The sequence below is a fragment of the Cucumis sativus genome, chromosome 7, assembly GCF_000004075.3.
Source record: "Cucumis sativus cultivar 9930 chromosome 7, Cucumber_9930_V3, whole genome shotgun sequence".
Taxonomy (NCBI): Eukaryota; Viridiplantae; Streptophyta; class Magnoliopsida; order Cucurbitales; family Cucurbitaceae; genus Cucumis; species Cucumis sativus.
In genome coordinates, this window is record NC_026661.2 from 18971567 (window position 1) to 18994503 (window position 22937).

The window sequence follows — 22937 nt, forward strand, 5'->3', positions numbered from 1 at the left end:
GGGCCCACTTGAACACGTCAAGCCACCGTTTATTTAGTCTAAATATATAATGAAAAATATGTTTTTGGTTTGTAGTGTGAAAACTAAATTAAAATTAATAACGACACTATCATCAATAGGCCATACGAATAAAGATTTCAAGTCAGTATTTGAATTTAGTTAGATGTTGCAATTCAACCAAATAAAAAAGTAAATTTTTTAATACAATAATTGATTGAGTGAATAACGAAACCAATAAACTTTAAGAAGGAAAATGTCGTCAATTAGGATAGGCTAAGCTCACTTTAAATTTAATTTAATACAACGAAAGAGTTTTTGAATTTTTTTCTAGATAATAAATTCATATCAAGTTTTTTTTTTAAGAATAGGTGAATCTTCAATCCTTTCAAATGACTCATTGAGATGTTTAAGGCACTGCAGTTGGATATTATATTTATGGTTCATTAACTTAATACACTTTGTTTGGACAAACTTTTGTTCACCAACGTTCTTCTCAAGCTTTGCCTTCTCCTTCCTCTATTTTATCCCTCGTCTCTCTCTTTTTGTCTCTTGATAACTATTATAATGTTAAACATTTCTCAACTAGTATAAAATAAATATATACTCTTAATTAAATTATTCGAAGGTAGAGTTCACCACCTCTCTACGACGAATTAAAAAATATTATCATAGTAAACTTAGTTTATTAGTAACTCATGCATAAGGTTAGAAGTCAATTTGTTTTATAAAATAATGTACACGAACAACTATTTTGATATAGTTATAAAGTTAATATAAGAAATAGCCAACAAAAACACAATTACATGGTAATAACAATACCCATAAGAAGAACAAATACTTGAGGAGGCCATTAACATCAAACCCCCTTTTTCATTAATTGTCTTCTGTCTCATTCCTTCATGTGTTGGTGTAATGACTCAAAGAAACTGCCAAGCTGAAACAGAGATAATTGGAGTTTCCTTCCAACCAACAATCAAACATTTCTCATTCTTTTCCAAACTACAAAACTTCCCATAAGCAAACCCCTTAGATACCAACTTAGCTTGGCTCAAACATAAGTCACTGAATTCCATTTCTTCCATTCTAAACCTTGCAAAGAATGCCCTCCACACCTCTATCTTCACACTCCTCACAACCCGATCGCTCCCTTCCGATGCAAGGGCGTTTTCAACCCCTTTACCGCACAAGCCTTCTATCTTTCTTCTGCTGTCTTCATCATCCTCTTCAATGCAAGTTTTCAAGCAGTCAAAGAACGAAGCAGTAAAAAACAACACTTCGATGAAGCGATTCACAAATGATGGTAGGTTGTAGTTTGCCTCAATTTCGGAAACTACCATTATCGATGGGTTTAGATTTCGAATTACTTTCATCAGATTCTCCAAACTAGAAGGCCTTGAGATCATGTTTCTCAAAACTAAGGGGCAGTAGATTGCCACCATTTCATCATCTTCTGTTTCAAAGAGTTCTTCTTTTATCTCTATCATATCTGATACGAAGATTACTTTGAATGAGAAAGGTATGTTTAGAGACTCAGCAACATTTTCCAACCACTTTCCTACCTGATCTATCAATTGATATTTGTCTGTTACAACAGCAGTGATCTTAAGAAGCTTAATGGGAAGTTCCTTCAAATCTACAAGTGATTGCATAAAAGCTGACCAATGAACTCCACTTCTGATTTCAAGATCTATCAAATGGATTTTGTTGATCAGTTTTACATGTTCAAATATTGCTTGAACAGCAGTAAGATGCATCACTTGCTGAAAAGGAAGTTTCATGCATGTTCTAAGTGTATCGAGGTTGATTTCCTCTTCTTGTTGCTCCTTAATTGCTTCCCTTCCAGTTTCTCTTTCGATTTTTTTCCTAAGAGCTTTTGCAAAGTAATAAACGACCCGTTGGATTGCGTTGCCGTAGGGAGATGCAGTCCATTCACAGCGTTGAAGCAGCCGGCTCCCTCGGTCGAATTGCTGGTAGCCTACTTTTTCAGCTGCAGCAAAGAGGACATGGGCAAGCTCAACATCTTCTCTCTCGTCCTTCGACAAACCAGAGAGAGCGAAATCACACGGATGCGTCAGCATGTAAAAGTCATCATGCCCCTCAGGAAAGAAGTGAACATATCTTGCTCCAGCTACCCTTAATATCTCTTCAGTTGACAATGTTTTGTTCTCTTCATTGACTTCATCGCCTCTTTTGTTAAGATTTTCCCCATTCATCCTCTTGACTTTAGTACCATAACTGTTTAGCAGCTGCAAAGAATCTAAACATGGATTCGAAACTTGTTTATTGGAGTTGAAACTAATAGAATCTGCAGCCAGGCTTTCCGATATCTTCGATTTCTCCTGAATTAATTCGGAAATGTTAAAATCGTTACCGAACAGCAATTCGTCGAAAATAAGACAATCTGTGTTGGGGTGTTCATAGTTTGTTTGATCTCCAATCTTGGAAATGTCTTGTTGGTAGAAGCCAAATTGATTTGCTGAAGGAAAGTTGAAATCTCCAAACTCATCCATTCTAAATGGACAATCATCTTCTTTCCCTCGTTGCTCTGTCTCCTGTTTCTCGTGTACGCCGCCATTAGAGGGGAAGAAAGTACCTGGTTGTGAGCCACTGAAATCAAATGGTGTGAAGGAAAAGAAACCATCAGCCATTAAAGATCAAAAGGAAGCTGATGAACAAAACCAATTAACAGTATAACTCCAGAGATTAATTCTACTTTAAATCAAGCTGATGAATAAACCTAAGCACAATGTCACTGCAGAGATTTCTCAAAACAAAGCAGCCAAAAATCTTCTTTAAATCTGATTTTATTCGATATTCCCGAACAAATGTTAAAGAAAAGATCAAGAATCAAAGTTTATAAACTACTAAACAAGCTGGCAAGTTTGAATTGGACACAACAAAATGATATCAAACTCTACAACGTTTCTTCTTGTCATTTTCTAATCAGACAAATTAAAAAATGTTGAAATTTAAGCCATCAAAACAAACAAATAACAGAGGTAATTTTTGTTGTCTCTTTCCTTTTTCAGGATGATTACAAATAATGGAAATATAATAATACTCCAATCCCTCTGTATTGGAATCCACGATCACAATTTTCGATAGTTGTTAAGAAATTTCATACGAAAGCAAAATTTGGAATTCAGTTGACTCTAAATAATATATAATCAGAACAATGATGGATGGAATATTCGAAAATTTCGTTAAAATTAATCTTTCTTTGATTGAAATGGAGAGAAATTTACTCAGAAAATAATTACAGAAAGGCTTTGAATCTCAGACGACTTCGATCACTTTGAATTGGGAGAATTGGGAAGAATTTTCCTCCTTCCTTTCACGAAGCAAAAACTTCAAAAACCAAACAAAGCTTCTCAAAATCCTAACGAAACCGATCGCTACGATAAGGTAATACAGAGCCAAACTGCAGAAATCCGCCATAGTTGGATCCATAAGAAGCTCCATCATGCTTTCCGTAACCATCGCCGGAGATTCAGCTTCATCTCTCAATCTCCACCACCATAATCCCCCAAAGCTCACCGCCATGACGATTTTTTCACTCCAATTCTCCTCCACCGGTGCTCCGAAAACGGTATCGTCAACCACCGGCTTCACCGCCACATTCGACCAATGAATCATCGCCGTATGCAGCCCTAGGAAGAACATCAACCGGCACCACAAACTTCCCCGCAACCCAAGACTGGATTCATCAATTACAATCGTCAATTCCTGACCGATCCCCAAGGCCATACCGATCTGTAACACACATAGAACGAACCAAGCCGCACTCAGACCAGAAGATTTCGAGGGAAGAATCGATTTACCGAACAAGTTATCGAGAAAAGCAGATATAGAAATAAAGGAAATGAGAGCTAATAGAAGAAGTCGATCGGCGGAGAGGATGGAAGGAAGAGGGCTCGAAAGAGGGAGAAAAGCGTGAAGATAGTGAGAATGAACGAGTCGGCAGAAGAGAAGGAAAGAAATTGGAAGGGAGAGTGAGAGGAGAGTGAGAGTGAAGAGATGAAAGAGCTTCTTGAAGAGAAAATTGGGATTTTGGGGCCATTTTTGAAACGCCATAGCCATAGCACTGAATTTGCAGAAGGAAATGAGGAATATGAGAATGTAAATAAGGAGAAGGAAAGAAGAAGAAGAAGAAGAAGAAGAAGATGTGAACGTTGAGTGGCGGCCACGTCTAGAGGTTTGAATTGGTTGGCAAATGGCACAATGGCGTACACTATAATATATAACATATCAAACAATATAATATATAAGTTATGTTCATATTATTATTTTATGCTTTCTTTTATTTTTTATGTTCATACCATATAACTTCTTCTTTTCCCTCTCTTTTTTTATGCATACGAGAGAGTCGACCTAGTAAATATATACCTATGAAGAAATGAACAAGTCGAAGACAAACTGACACTCTATAATCTCAAGTGTTATAGACGTTCCTAACACTCTTGTTGTCACACTCAACCATGAGTAAATATTAGAGAATTCACTTATAAACGATCTCATTAGACCACTCCAAAGAATGATAAGTGATATGCAATAGATTTTTTTTTCCTTTCTCTCATGCTTAGAAGTTGAATTTGCTACTCCTAATACTAACTTCAATTGTAGGGTGGTGGAGTAGACTTAGTATCACATCAATAAAAAAACCATATACTAGCTACAAGGAAGCAAAGTTGGTGGTCAAAGTCGTTTGGCACTTGCAACATAACACAATTGGATGATATTTGAATGTCAACCGTTTTAGATAAAAATTTGGTGTGTGTCACGATTTGGGAAAAGTTAATTAGAACATAATTTCTAAGTTGTTAAACTAGGTAAGTTGAGTTTAACTTTTTTTCAACAAGAGAACCAAGAGGTTTGTGGTTCAAATTCTCATCCTGCTTAAAAGAATTCTAATATTTTTCAAACTACCATAAGAGTCCAATTGTAATTCAACTAATAATTTATTTATTATAAAATTAACTTAAATATTATATTTAATAGTTTCCTAAACTTGTAATTTTGGTATCTAAAATGACCAATAATTAAACTTATAATTATGATAGTTAAAAATGGATGCAAATCTCAAAATTGGAGAACTAAAGTTACCGTTATCGTTTATTTTATTGAAAGTCGAAGATTTGAATCCCGTCTATATAAATAGAAACACTTTTATCGAGAAAAGTGATGAGATTTGTAGTAATGTAATTGAATGCATTAAATGTAACATGTATATGTTGTTAAGCAAAAGGTCAAACGTGCCACTTCAAATATGGTAGATGATTATTATCATATTAAATGTTTATGATCTAATACCAATTATTAAACTACAAACTTTAATATAATGTCCTTATGAATATTTAGATTATTATAAGGATACATATACAACGTCACATTATTGCACAATAATTAAGTGATTTATTACTATATAATTTTGAATAAGAAGAATTTTATTGTCAAACTTAGCCTAACAACTTAATTGACATTTGAGGGAAATTTTCCTCATCTTTAGAAATATTTATTTTAATTTTGGAATAAAATTACCATATTATGTCATAATACTCTTTTAAAAAAATTATCTTCAAATTTTAATGTGAATCTAAAAAAAATTATAATAATAGAATCATCTCACGTCATTTTCTAAATTTACAAAAGTAATAAACTTGAAAGCGAATAGTTCTTAGAGAGTCATATGGTGCTTTTTTTAAATTTTTTTTTTTTGTCATCTAATACAATTTTTTATTTTAAAAAACTTATTAAGTTACTTGAAATTTTAATTTAAATAATTTGAATGAGGAAAACAAAAGTAAAATAAAATATTTAGGTATTATTATAATAAAGATTGAATACAAATTTAAAATTGCATGCATGTGGGGGGTTTTGAATTTGCAAATATATATATAGAGAATTTTGGTAAACATATAAACAATGATATTTTTTTGAATAAAAAAGGTGAAGGTATGTTCATCTCTTTTAATTAATCCAACCCATATCAATTGATGATTGTTTATAAATTTGTTAGAACAATTATTCTTTATTTCTTGTATGGTAAAGTGGTTGGTTAGTAGTTCTTAGCTTCAAGTGCAAATATTATTCAATGATTAGAATCTTACTTTTCATTTTTGAAGCAATCATATTCTTCTGCCTGATGAACCAACGTTATAGACCTTAAGTCTTTGTTGGATAATAACTTTGACCATATACATTAATTTGTAATAAAAATTGGTATAATTGTAATAAAATTTAATTAAAAGTCCAATCGTAATTGAGTTCAACGCAAGCATATTTGAAATATTATTTACAAAAGAAGAGTAAAATTGATTTCATATTCTATTGTATAGACACTCACAAACTTTGATTAGTATATTAATAGACATATGAAATATGAAATTTACATAGTTAATTTATTTCATAAATAGAAAATTAAAACAATTTCGATTTTAAAGTGTTACTTTTAAATTTTCATCTTATATCTTTGTTTTTCAAAACATATTTCACCTCTTAATTTGATGACCATCCAATTCCAACCTTTTGATAATTTTATCACTTAAAACAATGGTTCTAATTCAAATATTTAATTGAATTTAAAATAACTAATGTCAACATCGAAGCTAATAATAAATATTTAGTAAAAAATTAAAATTAAAAATGTAAGTGTTGAGTTGAAAAAAAAAAAACTCAAAAACAAATTACAACCTTTCCATAAATTAAATTAAAATCAAACTAAAATTACCTATAATATTTTAAAGAAAAAGGTATTCTAGAAAACAAATTTAAAAACTAGAAAAAGGTTATTATTTAGAAATAAATTTAAAAGATACGATAAAAGAAAATATTTAGATTTGTAAGCTTAATAAAGTCGATCTTCGAATAAGGAAAAGAAAGTCGAAAGATTATTTTCCTTTTCCTTAATGGAAACACATTTTTCCTTTATAAAACTCAATCTCTCCACGCTCTAACCATCCATTCTTCTTCACACATATTCATTCATCCTTTTCAAGAGCTTTCTGTTTCAACAATGGATCAGGATTGGGTTCTAGTGAAGGCTTTAGGCGAAGGTTCTTGTGGCTTAGTTTGCTTAGCAAAACAAATCACTAAAGAAGAATCTGATCTTCATTATTATTTTGCTGTCAAGCGTGCTTCTCTTCGATATAATTCTTCTTCATTGTTGTGGGAAGAACATGTCTTGAAACATTTCACGGATTGTCCAGAAATTGTTCAATATCTAGGAAGTGAGGTAACTGGAGGAGGAGATTTTCTTGATGATAAGGAACTTTACAATTTGAAGCTAGAGTATGCTGCTGGAGGGACATTAGCTGATTTGATCAAACAAAGAAATAAGTTACCTGAGGATGAGGTGAAGAAGTATCTTCAAATGATTCTTAAAGGCCTTTCATGTATTCATCGTAAAGGATTTGTTCATGTCGATCTGAAGCCTGATAATATTCTTGCCTTTCCTCAAAGTGATGGAAAGATGAAATTGAAAATTGCTGACTTTGGACTTGCTGAGAGATCATGTAAACGTGGGGAGGATGATCAAGAAGACAGAGGGAGCAAGTACTACTCTGGCGCGTTGAAGGTTAGAGCAACACATAGATACATGTCACCTGAATCCATCGTTTTCAGTGAGATCAATGGTTTGCATGACATTTGGTCGTTGGGTTGCACTTTGGTTCAAATGGTTTCTGGAGAGCGAGTGTGGAATGATTGCAAAAGTTATGAAGAATTAATAACAAAACTTTTGATTAGCGAAGAAATACCAACAATACCTGAGGAATTATCCAAACAAGGTAAAGATTTTCTTGAAAAATGTTTTGTTCGAAACTATGAACAACGGTGGACAGCTGATATGCTACTCCAACATCCCTACCTCAATGAAGAAAATAAAGATACGAAGAACGGTGATGAGAAGCTTAAACTTCCAAAGGCCATAGTTTTTTTGCCTCATCAATTCTTTCAGAGCAAGACTGATATGCTACTCCAACAGACGAAGAACGGTGATGAGAAGCTTAAACCTTCAAAAGCCATTTTTTTGCCTCATCAATTCTTCAAGAGCAAGGCTCAATCTTGTAATAATTAGTAGATTTTGTAATCTTGAAGTTTAATTAAAGCAATTAACTATGCATTCCATTGTTTATGATTATTGATAAATGGCAAATTATTTAACTCGTTTGATCCAATTGTTGGGTAATCTTTCTTCACTTTATGAACAAACAAACAGCATGCAAGTCTAAATTCAATTTGTTTGAATGAAAATAGCAAAGAGAAGAGTTTAATTTTAGGCAACTTTGATTGGTTTAAAGGGAAAGGTCCATTCTTAGATTCATTCAGAAGTTCCTATGTATTGCCTTAAATAATAACGTTTTGGAGATTCCTCAACTAGTTTAGATTTGTATGAGCAAACTTTCCATTTCATTCAACCCCGCCTTATATTTAATGAAATATTATAATTTCCATTTATCTGTTTAAAATAATTACCACTTAAGTAATCATTGTATTTGTTTTTAAAAGAAATGTTTCAAATATCTATCAAGTTGAAGTGTAAATATTGTCATCTAATAGATGTGTACCGTAAAGTGATGTATTCAGAGTAAAAGAAGAATCCCCTTTTAGGAAAGTTTTGGAGGATCTCCTAGAACATGGGAGCTTGATTATTTAAAGCCTCCCTTATCAATGTGCACGTAATAATTTTTCATTGAACGATGCTAAAAAAAGCTTTTTTTCTTTTTAACCAAAAAGAACCATTAGTTTAGTCTACATTTCATAGGGTCATTAGTCAAATCTGACCTTAAACTTGAAGCTAATATAATCATCTAATTGAATCCTACTATTTGTTCAACATTCATCGTTTTAGTTAACAGCCGTGTACATTCTATATTCTGCAGTTTTTTCAAGGTGCAAAATTATGAACATTTGAAATCCATAATAATATATTCTAAAGAAGAGGAAAAGAAAAGATTGATTCAATTCTTCTGATATGTACTTAAAAATGGGGTAGCAACATCATAATGGCTACAGGCACTTGAAACAGATTCAAAAACGTTTCTTCCATCATCATCTCTGCAAGTATATATCTATCTAAGTTCGTTTGAAGAGAATCAATGAACAAAATGCAAAGAAAGCTAAAAGCTAAGAATCTAGCAGGTAGTTTCTGTCAACTGCTCTTGAATTGCTTTGTAACACACAAGACTGCAAAGAGGAAGCTTCGACTTCGAATCTCGATACTTATACGGATTCGAACACGATGGACCCGCACAGTTTTCACGCAGGGGTGGATAGCTGAAGCACACATTGTATTATAGGTACTCAGATAATTGACAAATCAATAAGCAATGTTTTACTGTGTTAAGGAGAAGTCGAAAGGCATGTCAGAAGATAAATACCTGCAGGGCCGAGATTCAAATATGCTTGGAAATCCCATATCATTTGGAAAGGTCACCACAGTACCGGAAGGACCCATGACCCACCTGATGGTGTTTGATAAGAGCTTCTGAGCATTTGCAGCCTTCTCCTGTGAAAAATAGAGGAAGCAAAGTCAAGCTGATGATCCTGTACTGTCTGATACGAAATTCAAAGTTATAAAACTTGACCCTTTACATACCTGAGCCAATTCTTCCTGGCGTTTCTTCACTTTATCTTCCCGTTTCTTCCGGCTTGAATCTTGACCGAGTATCTTTCTGATTGCCTCAGCCTACAAAGATTCATTCAAAACAGGCTTTAGATCCAATCAGAAATAGTGTATAAGAATATCTGAATATGAATAAATAATGCAAATAATCTGGCGAAGAGAGCAAACCTCAGATTCCCTAGCAGCCTTCTCTACTTGCATCCTCCGTCTCTGCGCAGCTTCTGCCTTCTTGAGTTGCTGTTCCACATCAGTGAGTTTCTCTTTTTGCTCTATGAACAAACAAAATATGAACATTAGAAATAGTAACAATCAAGTTTGCAAGCTAGAGAGAGCGAAAAGTTCACATCAAAATGTCAAAATGGATTGAAGTTGCTTACTTCTGGGTGGAGCAGGTGGTAAACCATTTGGGAATTCGATTAAACTACCACCTCGAGCAGATGATGCTTCTTTGCTAGACTGAAGAGCTCTTTGACGTGTGGTAAGAGTCATTTCTCTCTTACCCTCCATCAATGTGTCGATGGATTCCTTCCTCTGCTTCTTATGATTACCATCAGCATCAATGTCAGATGCCGACTCTTCATCTTCCTCATAATCTTTGTCATCAGAAGCGATATCTGATCTTACCTTATGCTTTGATGCACCATAATTCTCCATACTAGAAATGCTGGAAAGTTTCCGCTGCTTCTTGCTTGGTTCTTCACCATCATCACGGTACCCGGCATAAGCCTTCGAAGTTCTAAGCTTCTCCAAATACCGTATCTCATCGTCATCATCGTCGTCAAAATCTCCATCAAGAACACGCTTCTTTGAAGCTCTTTTACTCTTCCGGAGTGTCTCTGCTCCATGCTTCCCAGCAGAATTCCTCCCAGGCATCTTCCCCGTCAATGTTTCCTCCTTTTCAAGACCAAAACCACCCCTAGAAAAGTCTCTCCATGGAACTCCATGCAAACCGCCCCTTCTTTCTGAAGGGGAATGATTTCCATTAAAGTTTTCCTGCTTTTGGAAACACACAAGCGAATATAATATATCAGTTCAAGTGCTGCTAACTTATTTGGTAATAACCTACACAATAGCACTAACGTAAACTTCCACATGAGTAATGTTCCATCCCACGCCATTACAAAAAGAAAAAAAATGTCAAATTCTCATCCACAAAATTATTGCTTAGTAAAGGTAAAATTATCAACATTATTTTACAACTCGATTGCTTGAAATCAATTACATATAAACCTATTATGCAATTGAGAAAGAAAAAGATGCTGCACATAGAAAGCAAAGAGCAAGAAAACTATTGATACACCAACTAGTAAAATGGAGTACGTTGAGTACCTGAAAGTTATGCTTGTGTTGCTGCCTATGACCATCTGAAGGTTGAGAATTGCCTTTAGATGTGCCATTGGGAGGGGAATTGGCTTGAATAGTACGGGTGACCCCACCAACCCTAAGCTTAACCTTCTTAACCTTGTTATCATTCGCTAATTCTTCAACATAAAGTCCTTTCTGTCCAGAACTTGAACTTTCACCACCATACCTTCCACCATACGGATCGATGCTGCTTGACTCCGATTCCATACCATCAGACACCTTGCTGGTGCTTCTCCAATTAGCAGGGGCAAGGACACCTTCGCTGCTACGTTTATTATCATTGGCACTTCGTCCAGGTTCGCTCCGATAATATGAACCGAAACTTCCATCTTTTTTGCTTCTTTTAAGAAAATGTTCACTTTCAGGTCCACTAGCAGAAGAGCCTCTGGATACACATTGATTGAGACTTAATTCTTTTCTCCCAGGAGTACCATCACCACCACCATTCTCATCACTGGAGAACTTGACTGCATCATCCGAAGGTGGCGTCGAAGATGAAGGGGAAGGATCTATACCTTCGCCTAATTGCTGTGACTCAAGTCGAGGCCGACGAGAAGGGCGACTCCTTTTACGCCTCATAGTAGAGCTTCCATAAATCCCCGAAGTCCCAAACTCCTCCATTACAAAATTCTCTCAATTGCAAGACCACACAGCATAAGCCTTAAGAATCGAATCACGAATAACAATAGTAGGTTATTATTTCAACACCCCTGAAAAGAACCATAAACAGTGAACCTTCAGAAGAAAATCAAGTAAATAACAATAAACGCTACAAGAACTTAACTTGATTAACTTCAAACATGAAAAATCCACAGTCATTCTTAAAACACGAACCAAAAAGATAAATATACAACACTTAAACTCAGAACAAATCACCACATTAACAGACATCCAAACGAAAACTTCAGAATAAGAATAAGAGAAAAGAAAGACCTTGAGAAAAAAAACAACTCAAGGAATCAAAACCGGTGGCAAAAAAAAACACAATACCAATACAATACCAGCAATCAATTGCAGGCTCAACAATAAGAAATAAAAACAAAAAAACAAAAAAAAACCATTAATATAAGAAAAAGAAACAGTCTAATCACAACACCTCCAAATCAAAAGCCAAAACACAACCCCATACAAATCTCTCATTAAAAAAGAAATCCCCCAAACATTCATCGTTATTCACAAAGAAACAAAGCCAAAACAACCCAGGAAGCGAAAACCTCAAAAAGGAGCAAAAATCAACAAACCCAGATACCAAAACCGAAAAAAATAAAAACCCAATAACAGCATAAAGGAGATAACCCCATTACCTGGCGAAGAAAGAGCAACACCACCACCAAGAAATCGTCGAACCCAGGAAGCCAACAGGGAAAAGAGAGAGACCCAGATGGAGAAACGCAGAGAAGAATAAAAGAGAAGGAAAAGAAAATAAGGGAAGAATCGAAAGAAGAATAGGAACGAGAAGAGGAAAAGAAAAAAGGGGGTCGTTGTTAGAAAAGGGAACTAGGGTTAGAAGAGAAGAAGAATTAGGGAAAATAATGGGAATGAGAGAGAAAGAAGAAAGAAAGGAGAGGGAGTGGTGGTGGTGATGGTAAAGGAGAGGACTAATAATCTCCCTCTCGTTCACCATTTTTTGGCTAATTCCACTACCCCCTCTCTCAAACACACCCCCAAAATCCCCACGCTGTGATTTTTTTTGGGTTCCCCCTCTCTTGTCAAATGCGGTCACACGACTCAGTGAGCCAACTCGGACAGACCCATCTTTCTCTTTCTCTTTCTCTTCGCCCCCCCCTTTCTTCTCTACTACTTCTCTCTACTCGCGCTGCAAGTATGTGCGCATTTTAGTAATCATGCGCCCCTTTCCAGCGCGTTTTAGTGCTTCACACACGTGTGGTCCGTCATTTGTTTGCTTAAATGACGTAAATGCCCCTCCCATTTCAAGGATGGTACGAAAATGCCACTTGAAGAGTTCAGCTTTCTTTTTGGGAAGTTCTAAGAATCAGACAGGTCGTTTAATTGGAGGATTCTTTGTAAATTCGTTTGATTGCTTTTTTTGGGTCTTTGTATTATGTAACTTTTTTCTCCATTGCCTTTCTCACTTTTAATATTAGGCTTACAAATAAATTCAATTTAAATTTAAATTTAAAATGTAGTTTCTTACTTTCATTTAACAAATTTCCAAATGTATGTTCTTGCATTTCAATGCTTTGTGACTGCACATAAGATGCAATTAGTAGACTTTCAGATATTGGACATTGTGAGATATTTATAAGATATGTGCTTGATGTTTGCAAGATAAAGAACAATAGTCAAGATTTGTTTGCAAGATAAAAAGTAGTGGTTAAAAGTACCCCAAATTATCTAAAACAAGTATTAATTGATTTGACATTGGACATTTAAAGTTTGGATGTTGTGAGATGTCTACAAGATATAAATACAATGGATAAAAACTTCTTTAAACATATGTAGAAGTATCTTGATTCACATAAAACAAGTATATGATTAATATTGAATTGAACACTTAAGTTTGGAGGTTGGATGTTTGCTTGATATTTGCTTATACATGTGAGATGTTTGCAAGATATAAATGAAATAGCTAAAAACTTCCTTAATAAACACATGTAGAATACTCTTAAATCACACAAAACAAGTATATAATTGTTTGGAATTTAGCATTTAAAGTTTTGAAGTTACGATATGTTTGGGAGATACAAATACAATACATAAAAAGTTATTTAAACAAGTATATAATTGATTTGTGATTTAACATTTATAATTTGAAGTTTTGAGATGTCTGTCGGGTGTTTGCAAGATACAAAAGTGTAGCTAAATGCTTTCTTAAACATGGGTAGAATTATCATAAATCACACAAAAGTAAGTATATGATTGATTTGTGATTGGACTTTTAAAGTTTGAAAATTGCAAGATGATTGTGAGATACAAAAACAATAGCTAAAAGATTTATTAAACGTGGGGAATCATCCAAAATCACATATAAAAAAGTATTTACTTGAGTTTGAGCATTTCATGTTGGTGTGATGAAAAAAAAAAAAAAACTTTCTAAAAATGTGTCAAAACAACCCTAAATCACTTAGAACAATTGTAAAATGAATTTTGAGTTGTTCTTTTAACGGTACGTTTGATCTAGAGAAAGAACAAATTAGAGTAAACATACAAAAAACTAAGATAACTATCTACAATTATAATAATAACAATATTGCTATTAATTATTAATAATACTGCTAAATAAATAAACACTTATTAGAACAACAAAATAGTTTGTTCAAGAGTATCTAAAAAATTATAAGAAATTGCAAGTATTTGAAACAAAAAATAAGTCAGAGAAAGATAAGAGAAAAGGTAGGAGAAAGATAGTTTCACGTTTTTTTAGAAAAAAACAATGATATAAACTCGTCAGAAACATTTCATATTTTTATTTATCATAGAACTCAACTTTTCAAAAAGTAATTCAAAGTTTTTGCATCCCTAATTTTATGTTGTTTTTGACAATTTCTCAATATTTCTCTTTGGTAATGGTTAAATTTGACTTTTTTTTCTAAATATACAATAAAATTTTCTGACATGACATTATAATTCCATGATAATTTAGAAGAAAAGTTTATCAATATTATAGATTATATCATTGAGATTTTAGAGGAATATTTAATTACCTGCTTGTGTCTTGTATATGGTTTAATTTCCTTTACAACTAATTAAGTTTTATGTTAGTATTTTAATATGAGGTTATTACAATTCTAAATGCTATTTGTTCTATTTTTTTACTCTTGCAATGATTGAACTAGAACTAGAAAAAAGTATCATGCTAAACAAATAACATGCTAAACAAATAACATTTAAGATGTTATTTCACATGCAGATTCCTTTTCTTAAAAAAACAAATTGTACAAAGTAAGTTAGAACCTCTGCATTAAAAGTAAAATAAATCATTACACATACAAAGATGAAAATTAGAACATAAAATCTCACAATTGAATTCGAAATTATTCAACCAATGAACTACATTAAAGTTAACACTTTAATTATTTGAACTAAGCTTGAGTTGATGATAAAGATTTATTTTTGAAAATTTGACCAAATCATACCCGAACAATCATTGCCCTCTCCAATTTTGTAGTTTGTTACAATTGCACCCCTAAATTCTGGGCACAAATGGTGCAAAAGAGGATTTAACTAAATTGAAAGACTAACCAAGTGACTAGGCCAATAGTATAGATAGAAACAATCTAATGAAAGGTTTAAGAAGGGTAATTTTAGAAACTTGGGAGTTGTGCACTTAACCAACTAATTTTGTTAGGGTGAACATGAGCATAACTCGAGGGTAATAACATATACTCTTTCTTTTGGAGTAGGATTTGCACAATTTTCTAGCTATTATTCCAAAGTGGAAGAGTATTGAGGGAAATGAATCATATATACAAGTTGTGGGTAACTATTTCCTCTATAACCTTTGGATGAATCACAACAATGCAACAAGAATAAACATATGTTAGTGCAATCAAGAGGCTTCCTTGAGAATTCAGCTGTAGCAGAAGCGAAGTAGCTAAGCTAATTCAGTAGGATCTCAAGCAAGTTGAAGGTCGGTTGGTCTATGCTTTTGGACACTGTGCTGCACTTATCTTCCCTGAAACTTCTCTTCTTCTTGTGGCATTAGGACATATCTCCAAGCAAGGCTCTTTGAGAATGCTGTCTTCTTCAGGCAGAGGAGGAAGAACGCCAAATTTAAACTGTCAATTCAGTTGCGACACGAGGAAGAAAAGGGAAAGGTTAAACCAAAAAGGTAGTTATGTATATTCTCTACTCTTCCCTTTTGGGAGGTTTATGAAAGATCAATGGTAATTCTATAATTTTGGAAAGAATAGGAGAATTTTTCAAATAAATTTAGGCAAAATGAAATGAAATATCTATAGATTCATGTAAGGTACTGATGGGTATCATTAAACAGATGGTTTATAGCTGGAACGTATGTTTCCCTCCCAAATCTGTTAAATTCAGCCACCATATGATCAAAATCAAAGACTGCGACAACACGTTGCATACACTAGTTTCCAAAGAAGTCACCAACTAATGGATTTAATTTATTCCATTTCATAGGAAATTACACTAATGTAATCTTCATAAAATTAGAGCCTATAAATGTCAGACTGTCAACAACATTGTTTGGTTAAAAGCTTAAACAGAGATGCATCATATTAATCTGATACGATATCATGTAACAGGAAACGTTCTACTTCAACCCACATTGTTATCCATTAGTACAACAGAAATGTTGAGCTAAGCAATAGAATAATTACCTGACAACTATAATCAGTGAAGTTTGGCTCCATTAATAGAGGGATTCCCATCTGATCCTTGAAGAAACTCTACATCAGAATCAAGATTGTTGAGATTGGTTCAAGTCGAGACAAATGAATAATGTATGAAGAATGAAGACACTCGAATGAACAAGGTGTTCCCAAATAACCAGTAATGTAAAGAAAGAGATAAGATATATAGATTTTTAAGAACAAACCTGAGTCGGAAGCTTGCAGGTGTTTATACAAATTCCTATGCATTTGCTTTCTTCCAAGTACTTACACTTTTCAACGAAGACCTGCATAAAAGAGCACCAAAGTGAAAAACAAGCTTTGACTATTCGGTTGAAATTCATGAATATAGAAATCAATATTTTATTTTATACCCCACTTTGGCAAGACGATCCATCAGGTAATTCAATTGAATTTACTGTGCAAGTTCCCATAAGCCATTGACAAGTCAACGCCGTCACCCTCGCTTTAACATAGAAGAAGAAAAAAGGGAGCAGAGCAGTTCAACTAATATTCAAAATTTTACACCAGACAGATATAAGTCAAACAAACGAAAGTAACTGATGTCCAACTAAAAAGGAATCAAATCCAAACTTTTTATAGTGCAACAAGGGATCTACTTCCCAATTGAACACCCAAATATAGTACTACTCTTCGACGTTTTATCTAAGTTTTGATGGAATTTGTTATATAATCACACACAATTCGATCCAAATTATAATTTACAGGGCTCAATCATAAGGAATACTCCAAAAACTTTTCCATCTATTTCGAAAATATTCTTATACATCCTAAAATTGCAATAGTACTCTTAAACTCCCGTAAACATTTCAAAACTACACTTAGAGTAAAAATCAATTAAATTTTAGACGGTCAACAAGGATTGAAATGTTATGGTGGTGACCTAGAACTGTATGGTGATTCAAATCTCCGTTTAAAGTTGTCACTACACTATTCCATGTCTTAATTTCAAACATAGTTCAAGGCACCCACAGATTTAGTATAGGCCCAGGGAGCCTGAGCCCCTCAACTTTATTGTCTTTATATAATATGGATAAACAAAACCAATGAGTTTAATATTTGTAGACACTATGCTTGTCAGCCTCCTTCCAACCAGAGTTAAGTTTTACTTACGTAGTTTTTTTTTCCAGATTTTTATTTTTTTCTAAGTTACAAGAAGCCCGGGTCAATAAATTTTATGTATCCACTGGTTAATTTTTTATAATTAACCTGATTTGAAGATACAGATAAAGGCTGAAGGCTTAACTCACCGACCATAATGGCAGCCACTTTCCCACCAGCTATAGGCGATACCAAAATTCGATAAAGTTTCAACAGAAGAGGAGGAAACAGAGCTATTAAAATCCGAACCTGCAGCAATAACCATAATTTCGTAATGAAATCTACGAAGCTGGCTAGTTTCTAATACAATTTTCAATCACTCTCGGATGTTCAAAGAGTTATAAAAGAATTAGATGCTCTATCTCTACGCATATATCTCGAAAAAGAAATACCGACGCTTCTATGGTCTCAGAATTGGTTTTGCCCGTCATTGTGAGCCTGCTAGCGACTTCAATTAATCCATCATATCCAGGTTTTTCAGAATCCCAGCCCACCTCCTGCCATGATATCACTCATTAAAGATATAAACAACCTGAACCATGGCATTTTGCTTCGAAACCTAATTCGAACTTTCGAAATAAAACAACCTGAACCATTTTGCTCCGGAAGACGTTGAGAAAGAAGTCGTCGAGAATTCCAGGCTTGTACTCAGCCTTCGAAGATGCCCCATCCTTTATCTATGGATTCAACGACAATGAAGACAACGATGAAGCAGAATTAAGCTGATTTACATGTCGAACGAGTTCCGAAATGGAGAGGGGAAGATTGAAATCTTACCGATCCAGATTGAAGTGCGGAACAGGAGAGGATAAAGGGACGATTTCGAAGGTGGGATTTGGAGGAGGTGAAGCGAAGAGGAGCTGGAGAGATGGTTGGTGGATGAAGAAGAAGAGCCACTGGCTTCATTTTCACTTCCACATGAACAACTGAAAAGCTACACTGTTTGGTGGAACAATTATCCAATTTTTGTAATTGTGAACCATTTTCATAATAGCCCAAAATGGATTTTACTTTTGGTGATATGCATTTCAACGAATTAACCATTCAGTGTAATTCCCTTCACTACTTGGTTTGAATTTGAAGATAAAAATGTTGAATTTATCAATATAGTTTTTTAAAAAAAGTTATAAATGTTGATCGTTACTTATTTATTTTGTTTTACTGGTTTCTTTTACTACACATTGAAAATGTCAATTTATCCTTTATATTAAAGGTATGATTTGGTTTCAAAAATTCAAATTATATACACCAGAACTCTTGATTATAAACACAAATCACATTTTAATTATCACAACTAACATTTTTAGTTTTAGGAGTGTGAAGCAAGTGATCTGAGTTAGTATTTAACTGAATCGAACACTTCTTTATGCTTGCTTGCGCTCAGACCGATCTGCACAGTTAATTTGAGAAACTATTCTTTTCCTGTTTGAGCAGAGGGGGTAGCATTGCCAAAAGAATAGTAGATGGATATCAGAGAAGGATGACGAGAGCGGAATAGGCAAGGGAGGTGAGAGCTACAACGGCTAAGGGAGGCAATAGAGAGAAGACAGCAAAGGGAAAAGAAGCGAGAGAAGTGCTGAGTTGAGCGTGCTATCGGGCCCGCCAACCAATCAACGAGCAAATTCAACCCCAAACAACATATACCCTAAAATCGACTGAGATTTTGGTTGATCGACGGGTTATCAGACAGCTAAACTCTTCAAAAGTTCAATCTCATCTCAGTAAAACATCGTGGATCAAATAATCACCCAATAGGCTACTATAATTTTCGAGTCAATATACAACAAATTCCAATAATGAATATATGATGTTTTGATATATGAATTGATGTCCATTCGTCGATGTAATGCTCACCACTGACGTTGCAAAAAAATCTCCCTAATTGAGTTCCGATGGCCACTAGAAAATTCCAGGAACCTAATGAGTATAACATTTCAAAGTTTATAAAACAAAGTTGTCAAATCAAGTCCCAAATAAAGCATATTACACAAAAGAAAAAGGATTTTGATAAGCACTTCTCTCTCCCTGCCCACCCACCAGAGGCTAATACCGCAGTAACATGGATGAACACTTGAATGAATATACCAAGCCATATCTCATCCGAAAAACTATTCCTACGATAACGTCAGTTAGGAGATGAGAAAAACAATTACTTGAAAGGTAGAAGCCCAAGATGCTAAATGCTCTCCATTGTCCAAGGCAGCCAATCATATTTTCATTCTCAGGGTTATGTTGTTTATTTTGATTGTAGATTTAGGTCGATAATGCTCGTCCGTGTCTACCTCCTCGATCTCCTGGAAAGTACATTGTTTCACAAACATCAATATTATGTTACAACGATCAAAAGATCAAAATATATACACAAGTACGACCAACTAAAATAGAACAGAAAACAACTTAATCAGATGCATCAATTTCTAAACAATGGAGGAAGATAATTGATCTATTGGAAGATACGGTAAAGGATGTTCTAGCAGATGAAGTTCAGTCAGGTTTGAAATTTGAAATTGAAATTTCTCACCAAGTTCACTTAGAAGTGAAATCATATCAGAAGTACTTCACAACATAAAACAGAATCCAAAGTTTATCATCACCTGTACAACGTGTTCGCCCTTGATTACTTGCCCGAAGATGATCAGCTTCTCACTAAGATCTGGAATTGGTGCAGTTGTAATGAAAATCTCAAATCCTTTGTTCTTAGGTTTCCCCCTTGGTGTGCCGACTAAAAAGGCGTCGTGTTTTAAACTAATTGCACAAATTACAACTATTAGATACGCCTGAAATTGAACTGCAAGATATCAACCATCAACGATGAATTAAAAGGCATCAACCTTGCATCAGGCTGACTATGATGCTTTCCTCCCAGAATCCAATCTTCTGCGACCCCAAGATCTTGGCTATTGCCCACTTGAATTGAATAGTGTTTTATCACATGATGAAACAGCATTCCACTAAAACGATTCTTTTGACTGAAAATCCAACGTCTCAAAAGATAATGTTCAATTTCATGGGAAGTTGCAATATTATTTAACAGAATAGTTAAAAGAAAGAAATAAAGAAAGGCCATGAGAAATTATTAATTACGAGTGAACATTATGCCAAACAAGAGTAAATGCAAAATGAACCGCTTATGAAACTTTGTGCTCTGTAGATGGAGGTTAATGGCAATTGGCAACATTCAATTTGACATGATCTCCTCTAATCAGTTAATCACCACTAAATCACTATGAAATGTAGACGTATGTTTCATATTTATAATGCTCACCATAAATCAATAAACTCATCAACGACTTCAGGGGCACTTTCTTTGTAAAGCTCCACAACTATTGTGCCCTTTGAAGTACTGAAAACCTAAATAACAGCGAGAAAACATGACAATTATCATAAGTTAATAAGTTCGTGTGAATAGTTACAAGGCAGATGGGGGGTTCAATGGGAAAACCTACAGCATATCCAGGTAGATCTGACTTTTTTGTATCCATCAAAGAGGCTTCAGTCTGTAAAACAATTAACAAGCAGACTAAAAAAGTATGGATATATAGATCATGAAAATTTTATGTTATGACGATAAACTACACTGAGATGTGCAAAATTGGCTTATGGATTGTCAGGTAGATCACTAAAAATGAAGAAGTGAATTGAATCTGCTAGCAAATTAACTGAGGAATCATCAAATTCATACTAAAAAACGAATCAAAATTAACCTACGTACCTCAGAACCTGAAAACCCATTCTCTAATTGTAACTTTGACCTGCATTGGGATGAAGAAAAATTAAGGCAGAAGATGATATCAATGAAGCTCCATTTTCATACAAGCAGACCAAAAAATTGTTGAACTATATTCAGGTCTCAACAAACATTAAACATTGTATTCAATGAGGTACAAGTATTTAATTTCTCATAAATATCATGAGAATATGAAATCGGGAAAATAACGCCCCCCAGATACTAACCTATGAGACCAATGTCTGTATGAGGTATGCAGGAAAAACACAAATAAAGCAACAATCAAGCTGCACGTGAGAATTGTTGTAAGACTAATCCGCGAAGGCCCTTTCTTCTTTTTGCTTTGTTGAAGCAAAGCTTGCGGCTTCATCTTTGCCATGATATCGAATTTTCAGTTTCAAGCTACAGAAAGCTCAGCTGCAAGAATCCATAAAGAACAACGTGAGCCTTAGTACTTCACAGTTTATACAAGTCCTCCCAAATCCAAATTTACAGAATCAGTAATATCATTCCACTTTACAAAATTCTTCCGACCCTGAAGTTGGAAATCCATGCAGCACCATCAACAAGCATATGAAGGTAGATGGCAGTTGTTTTTGAACTTGCAGTGCGATTCACAAGTATATGAAAAAGTAAATCAAGAAACTCATCCAATAATTACTAAAAATGGCACAACTCCCAACTATCTAACAATAATCAACTGAAATCTACAAACAAATTGTGAACTACGATCGAACAATAAACCCACAAGAGAGCAAGCGAAAACCCATCATCCATAACCTCATAGGATACTAATTCAATCAAATAGATCGAAATTAGACTAAGCCTCATACAAACTTGATGTCGAATTATGCAACAAACTGTGTAATAACTTCAATGAAGAAGCCTTGTGGATTAAGGGGAGGGAAGAATTAGAAAAAAATACCTGAAATTTCTCTAAGCGCCGCGAATTTCTCCGTAGATGTAATAAATCTGGCAGTTGGAAGGGATTTTTTTATTTCTGAATTCGGTGGCCCTTTTGTTCGAAACAGGAAGAATCTTGAGTTCGAGGTTTTCGTTTGAATTTTTCAATTTTTTTTTTCTTATTTTCTACTTTCTTTCTTCTTTCTTTTTCCATGTAAATGACAGTTGGTCTTGAGGGAGATTAAATGGGCCCGCGTTTGGTAATATCGAAGGCCCGGCCCAATTATTATTTGACTAATTTCGGTTAAAAATTACTTTTTTTTCTTAATGATTGAAAATCAGAATAATTTAATTAAAGAGTTTAGTTTGAAATGATTTAATCCATATATTCTCAACTTTTTTTTTAATCAGAACTAAAAGTAATAATTTAATTAAAGAGTTTAGTTTGAAATGATTTAATCCATATATTCTCAATATTTTTTTGCAACAATTAAGTTGTTATATTATAAAATAGGTAACCATTTAGTGTCTGATGTATAAATTAGGGTTAAGGTTATTCAATATTCAAAAAAAAATACAAGTGTACCTTGATAATAAAAGTTTATTTTAATCGTTTTCTCAAATTATAGAACTAAATTGTTATATAATAAAGTTTAAAAACTAGATTATTATAAGATTGAAAATACATTAACTAGATCAATCATTGTAAACCAAATTTTAAGATTAAATTTGCTACTTTTCTAAACATTTAGAAACTAAAAGTATTTATTAATCAACGAATTTTCATATGATTTGTACTTTATCTTGGTTGTGAAATTATATTTAATTATATATAGTTTAAATTACTAGTTTTACCTTCGTGTCTATTTATTTAAGTTAA

General features: G+C 33.9%; 6 protein-coding genes across 10 annotated transcripts; 1 reads left to right on the forward strand and 5 right to left on the reverse strand.

Moving 5' to 3' along the window:
* Nucleotides 1–735: 735 nt before the first annotated feature.
* Nucleotides 736–4223, reverse strand: LOC105436179. 2 transcript variants are annotated; one of them, XM_011661094.2, is made up of 2 exons: nt 3261–4223; nt 736–2607 (listed from the first exon to the last, which is right to left on the reverse strand). In XM_011661094.2, the coding sequence occupies exon 1, from the start codon at nt 4078–4080 to the stop codon at nt 3277–3279; it is 804 nt and encodes a 267-aa protein (XP_011659396.1). In that variant the 5' UTR covers nt 4081–4223; the 3' UTR covers nt 736–2607; nt 3261–3276. The 2 variants fall into 2 exon arrangements, with proteins under 2 accessions (XP_011659396.1, XP_011659395.1); XM_011661093.2 differs by having other exon boundaries at nt 3246–4222.
* On the reverse strand, nt 918–2648 carry LOC101218834 (DELLA protein RGL2). Its single transcript, XM_004136104.3, has one exon. It carries the CDS (start codon nt 2646–2648, stop codon nt 918–920), a length of 1731 nt encoding a protein of 576 aa, XP_004136152.1.
* A 2789-nt stretch (nt 4224–7012) lies between the features above and the next one.
* On the forward strand, nt 7013–8160 carry LOC101218596 (mitogen-activated protein kinase kinase kinase 17). Its single transcript, XM_004136103.2, has one exon. The coding sequence runs from the start codon at nt 7013–7015 to the stop codon at nt 8072–8074; it is 1062 nt and encodes a 353-aa protein (XP_004136151.1). The 3' UTR covers nt 8075–8160.
* A 767-nt stretch (nt 8161–8927) lies between these two features.
* On the reverse strand, nt 8928–12708 carry LOC101220648. 2 transcript variants are annotated; one of them, XM_011661095.2, is made up of 7 exons: nt 12292–12708; nt 10952–11697; nt 10000–10618; nt 9791–9891; nt 9596–9685; nt 9378–9505; nt 8928–9273 (listed from the first exon to the last, which is right to left on the reverse strand). In XM_011661095.2, the coding sequence occupies exons 2-7, from the start codon at nt 11606–11608 to the stop codon at nt 9132–9134; spliced, it is 1737 nt and encodes a 578-aa protein (XP_011659397.1). In that variant the 5' UTR covers nt 11609–11697; nt 12292–12708; the 3' UTR covers nt 8928–9131. The 2 variants fall into 2 exon arrangements, with proteins under 2 accessions (XP_011659397.1, XP_004135990.1); XM_004135942.3 differs by having other exon boundaries at nt 10000–10615; nt 12292–12701.
* Nucleotides 12709–15041: 2333 nt separating this feature from the next.
* On the reverse strand, nt 15042–18486 carry LOC101220175 (beta-carotene isomerase D27, chloroplastic). Its single transcript, XM_004135940.3, has 8 exons — nt 18205–18486; nt 18015–18104; nt 17820–17924; nt 17577–17676; nt 16680–16771; nt 16512–16592; nt 16294–16362; nt 15042–15726 (listed from the first exon to the last, which is right to left on the reverse strand). The coding sequence occupies exons 1-8, from the start codon at nt 18469–18471 to the stop codon at nt 15589–15591; spliced, it is 942 nt and encodes a 313-aa protein (XP_004135988.2). The 5' UTR covers nt 18472–18486; the 3' UTR covers nt 15042–15588.
* Nucleotides 18487–19145: 659 nt separating this feature from the next.
* Nucleotides 19146–22258, reverse strand: LOC101220413 (peptidyl-prolyl cis-trans isomerase CYP21-4). 3 transcript variants are annotated; one of them, XR_004218293.1, is made up of 9 exons: nt 22080–22258; nt 21382–21571; nt 21140–21179; nt 20874–20924; nt 20693–20778; nt 20259–20396; nt 20022–20172; nt 19581–19721; nt 19146–19326 (listed from the first exon to the last, which is right to left on the reverse strand). XR_004218293.1 is itself a non-coding variant. In XM_004135941.3 (8 exons), exons 2-8 carry the CDS (start codon nt 21531–21533, stop codon nt 19635–19637), a joined length of 705 nt encoding a protein of 234 aa, XP_004135989.1. In that variant the 5' UTR covers nt 21534–21571; nt 22080–22258; the 3' UTR covers nt 19162–19634. The 3 variants fall into 3 exon arrangements, 1 of the variants encoding a protein (XP_004135989.1); XR_970118.2 differs by having other exon boundaries at nt 19146–19344; XM_004135941.3 differs by having other exon boundaries at nt 19162–19721.
* Nucleotides 22259–22937: the final 679 nt, after the last annotated feature.

Coding starts and splice junctions, on each gene's coding strand:
- LOC101218834 (XM_004136104.3), bottom strand. CDS start 2,648: ATGGCTGATGGTTTCTTTTCCTTCACACCATTTGATTTCAGTGGCTCA.
- LOC105436179 (XM_011661094.2), bottom strand. CDS start 4,080: ATGGCTATGGCGTTTCAAAAATGGCCCCAAAATCCCAATTTTCTCTTC.
- LOC101218596 (XM_004136103.2), top strand. CDS start 7,013: ATGGATCAGGATTGGGTTCTAGTGAAGGCTTTAGGCGAAGGTTCTTGT.
- LOC101220648 (XM_011661095.2), bottom strand. CDS start 11,608: ATGGAGGAGTTTGGGACTTCGGGGATTTATGGAAGCTCTACTATGAGG. Junction 10,619..10,951: donor AACACAAGCATAACTTTCAG/GTACTCAACGTA, acceptor TGTTTCCAAAAG/CAGGAAAACTTTAATGGAAA. Junction 9,686..9,790: donor AGGCTGCTAGGGAATCTGAG/GTTTGCTCTCTT, acceptor GAATCTTTGTAG/GCTGAGGCAATCAGAAAGAT.
- LOC101220175 (XM_004135940.3), bottom strand. CDS start 18,471: ATGGTTAATTCGTTGAAATGCATATCACCAAAAGTAAAATCCATTTTG. Junction 16,363..16,511: donor CCTGCAAGCTTCCGACTCAG/GTTTGTTCTTAA, acceptor ATTCTGATGTAG/AGTTTCTTCAAGGATCAGAT. Junction 15,727..16,293: donor TCACTGATTATAGTTGTCAG/GTAATTATTCTA, acceptor CTGAATTGACAG/TTTAAATTTGGCGTTCTTCC.
- LOC101220413 (XM_004135941.3), bottom strand. CDS start 21,533: ATGGCAAAGATGAAGCCGCAAGCTTTGCTTCAACAAAGCAAAAAGAAG. Junction 21,180..21,381: donor TACAGACATTGGTCTCATAG/GTTAGTATCTGG, acceptor ATCCCAATGCAG/GTCAAAGTTACAATTAGAGA. Junction 20,779..20,873: donor CAGATCTACCTGGATATGCT/GTAGGTTTTCCC, acceptor GCTGTTATTTAG/GTTTTCAGTACTTCAAAGGG.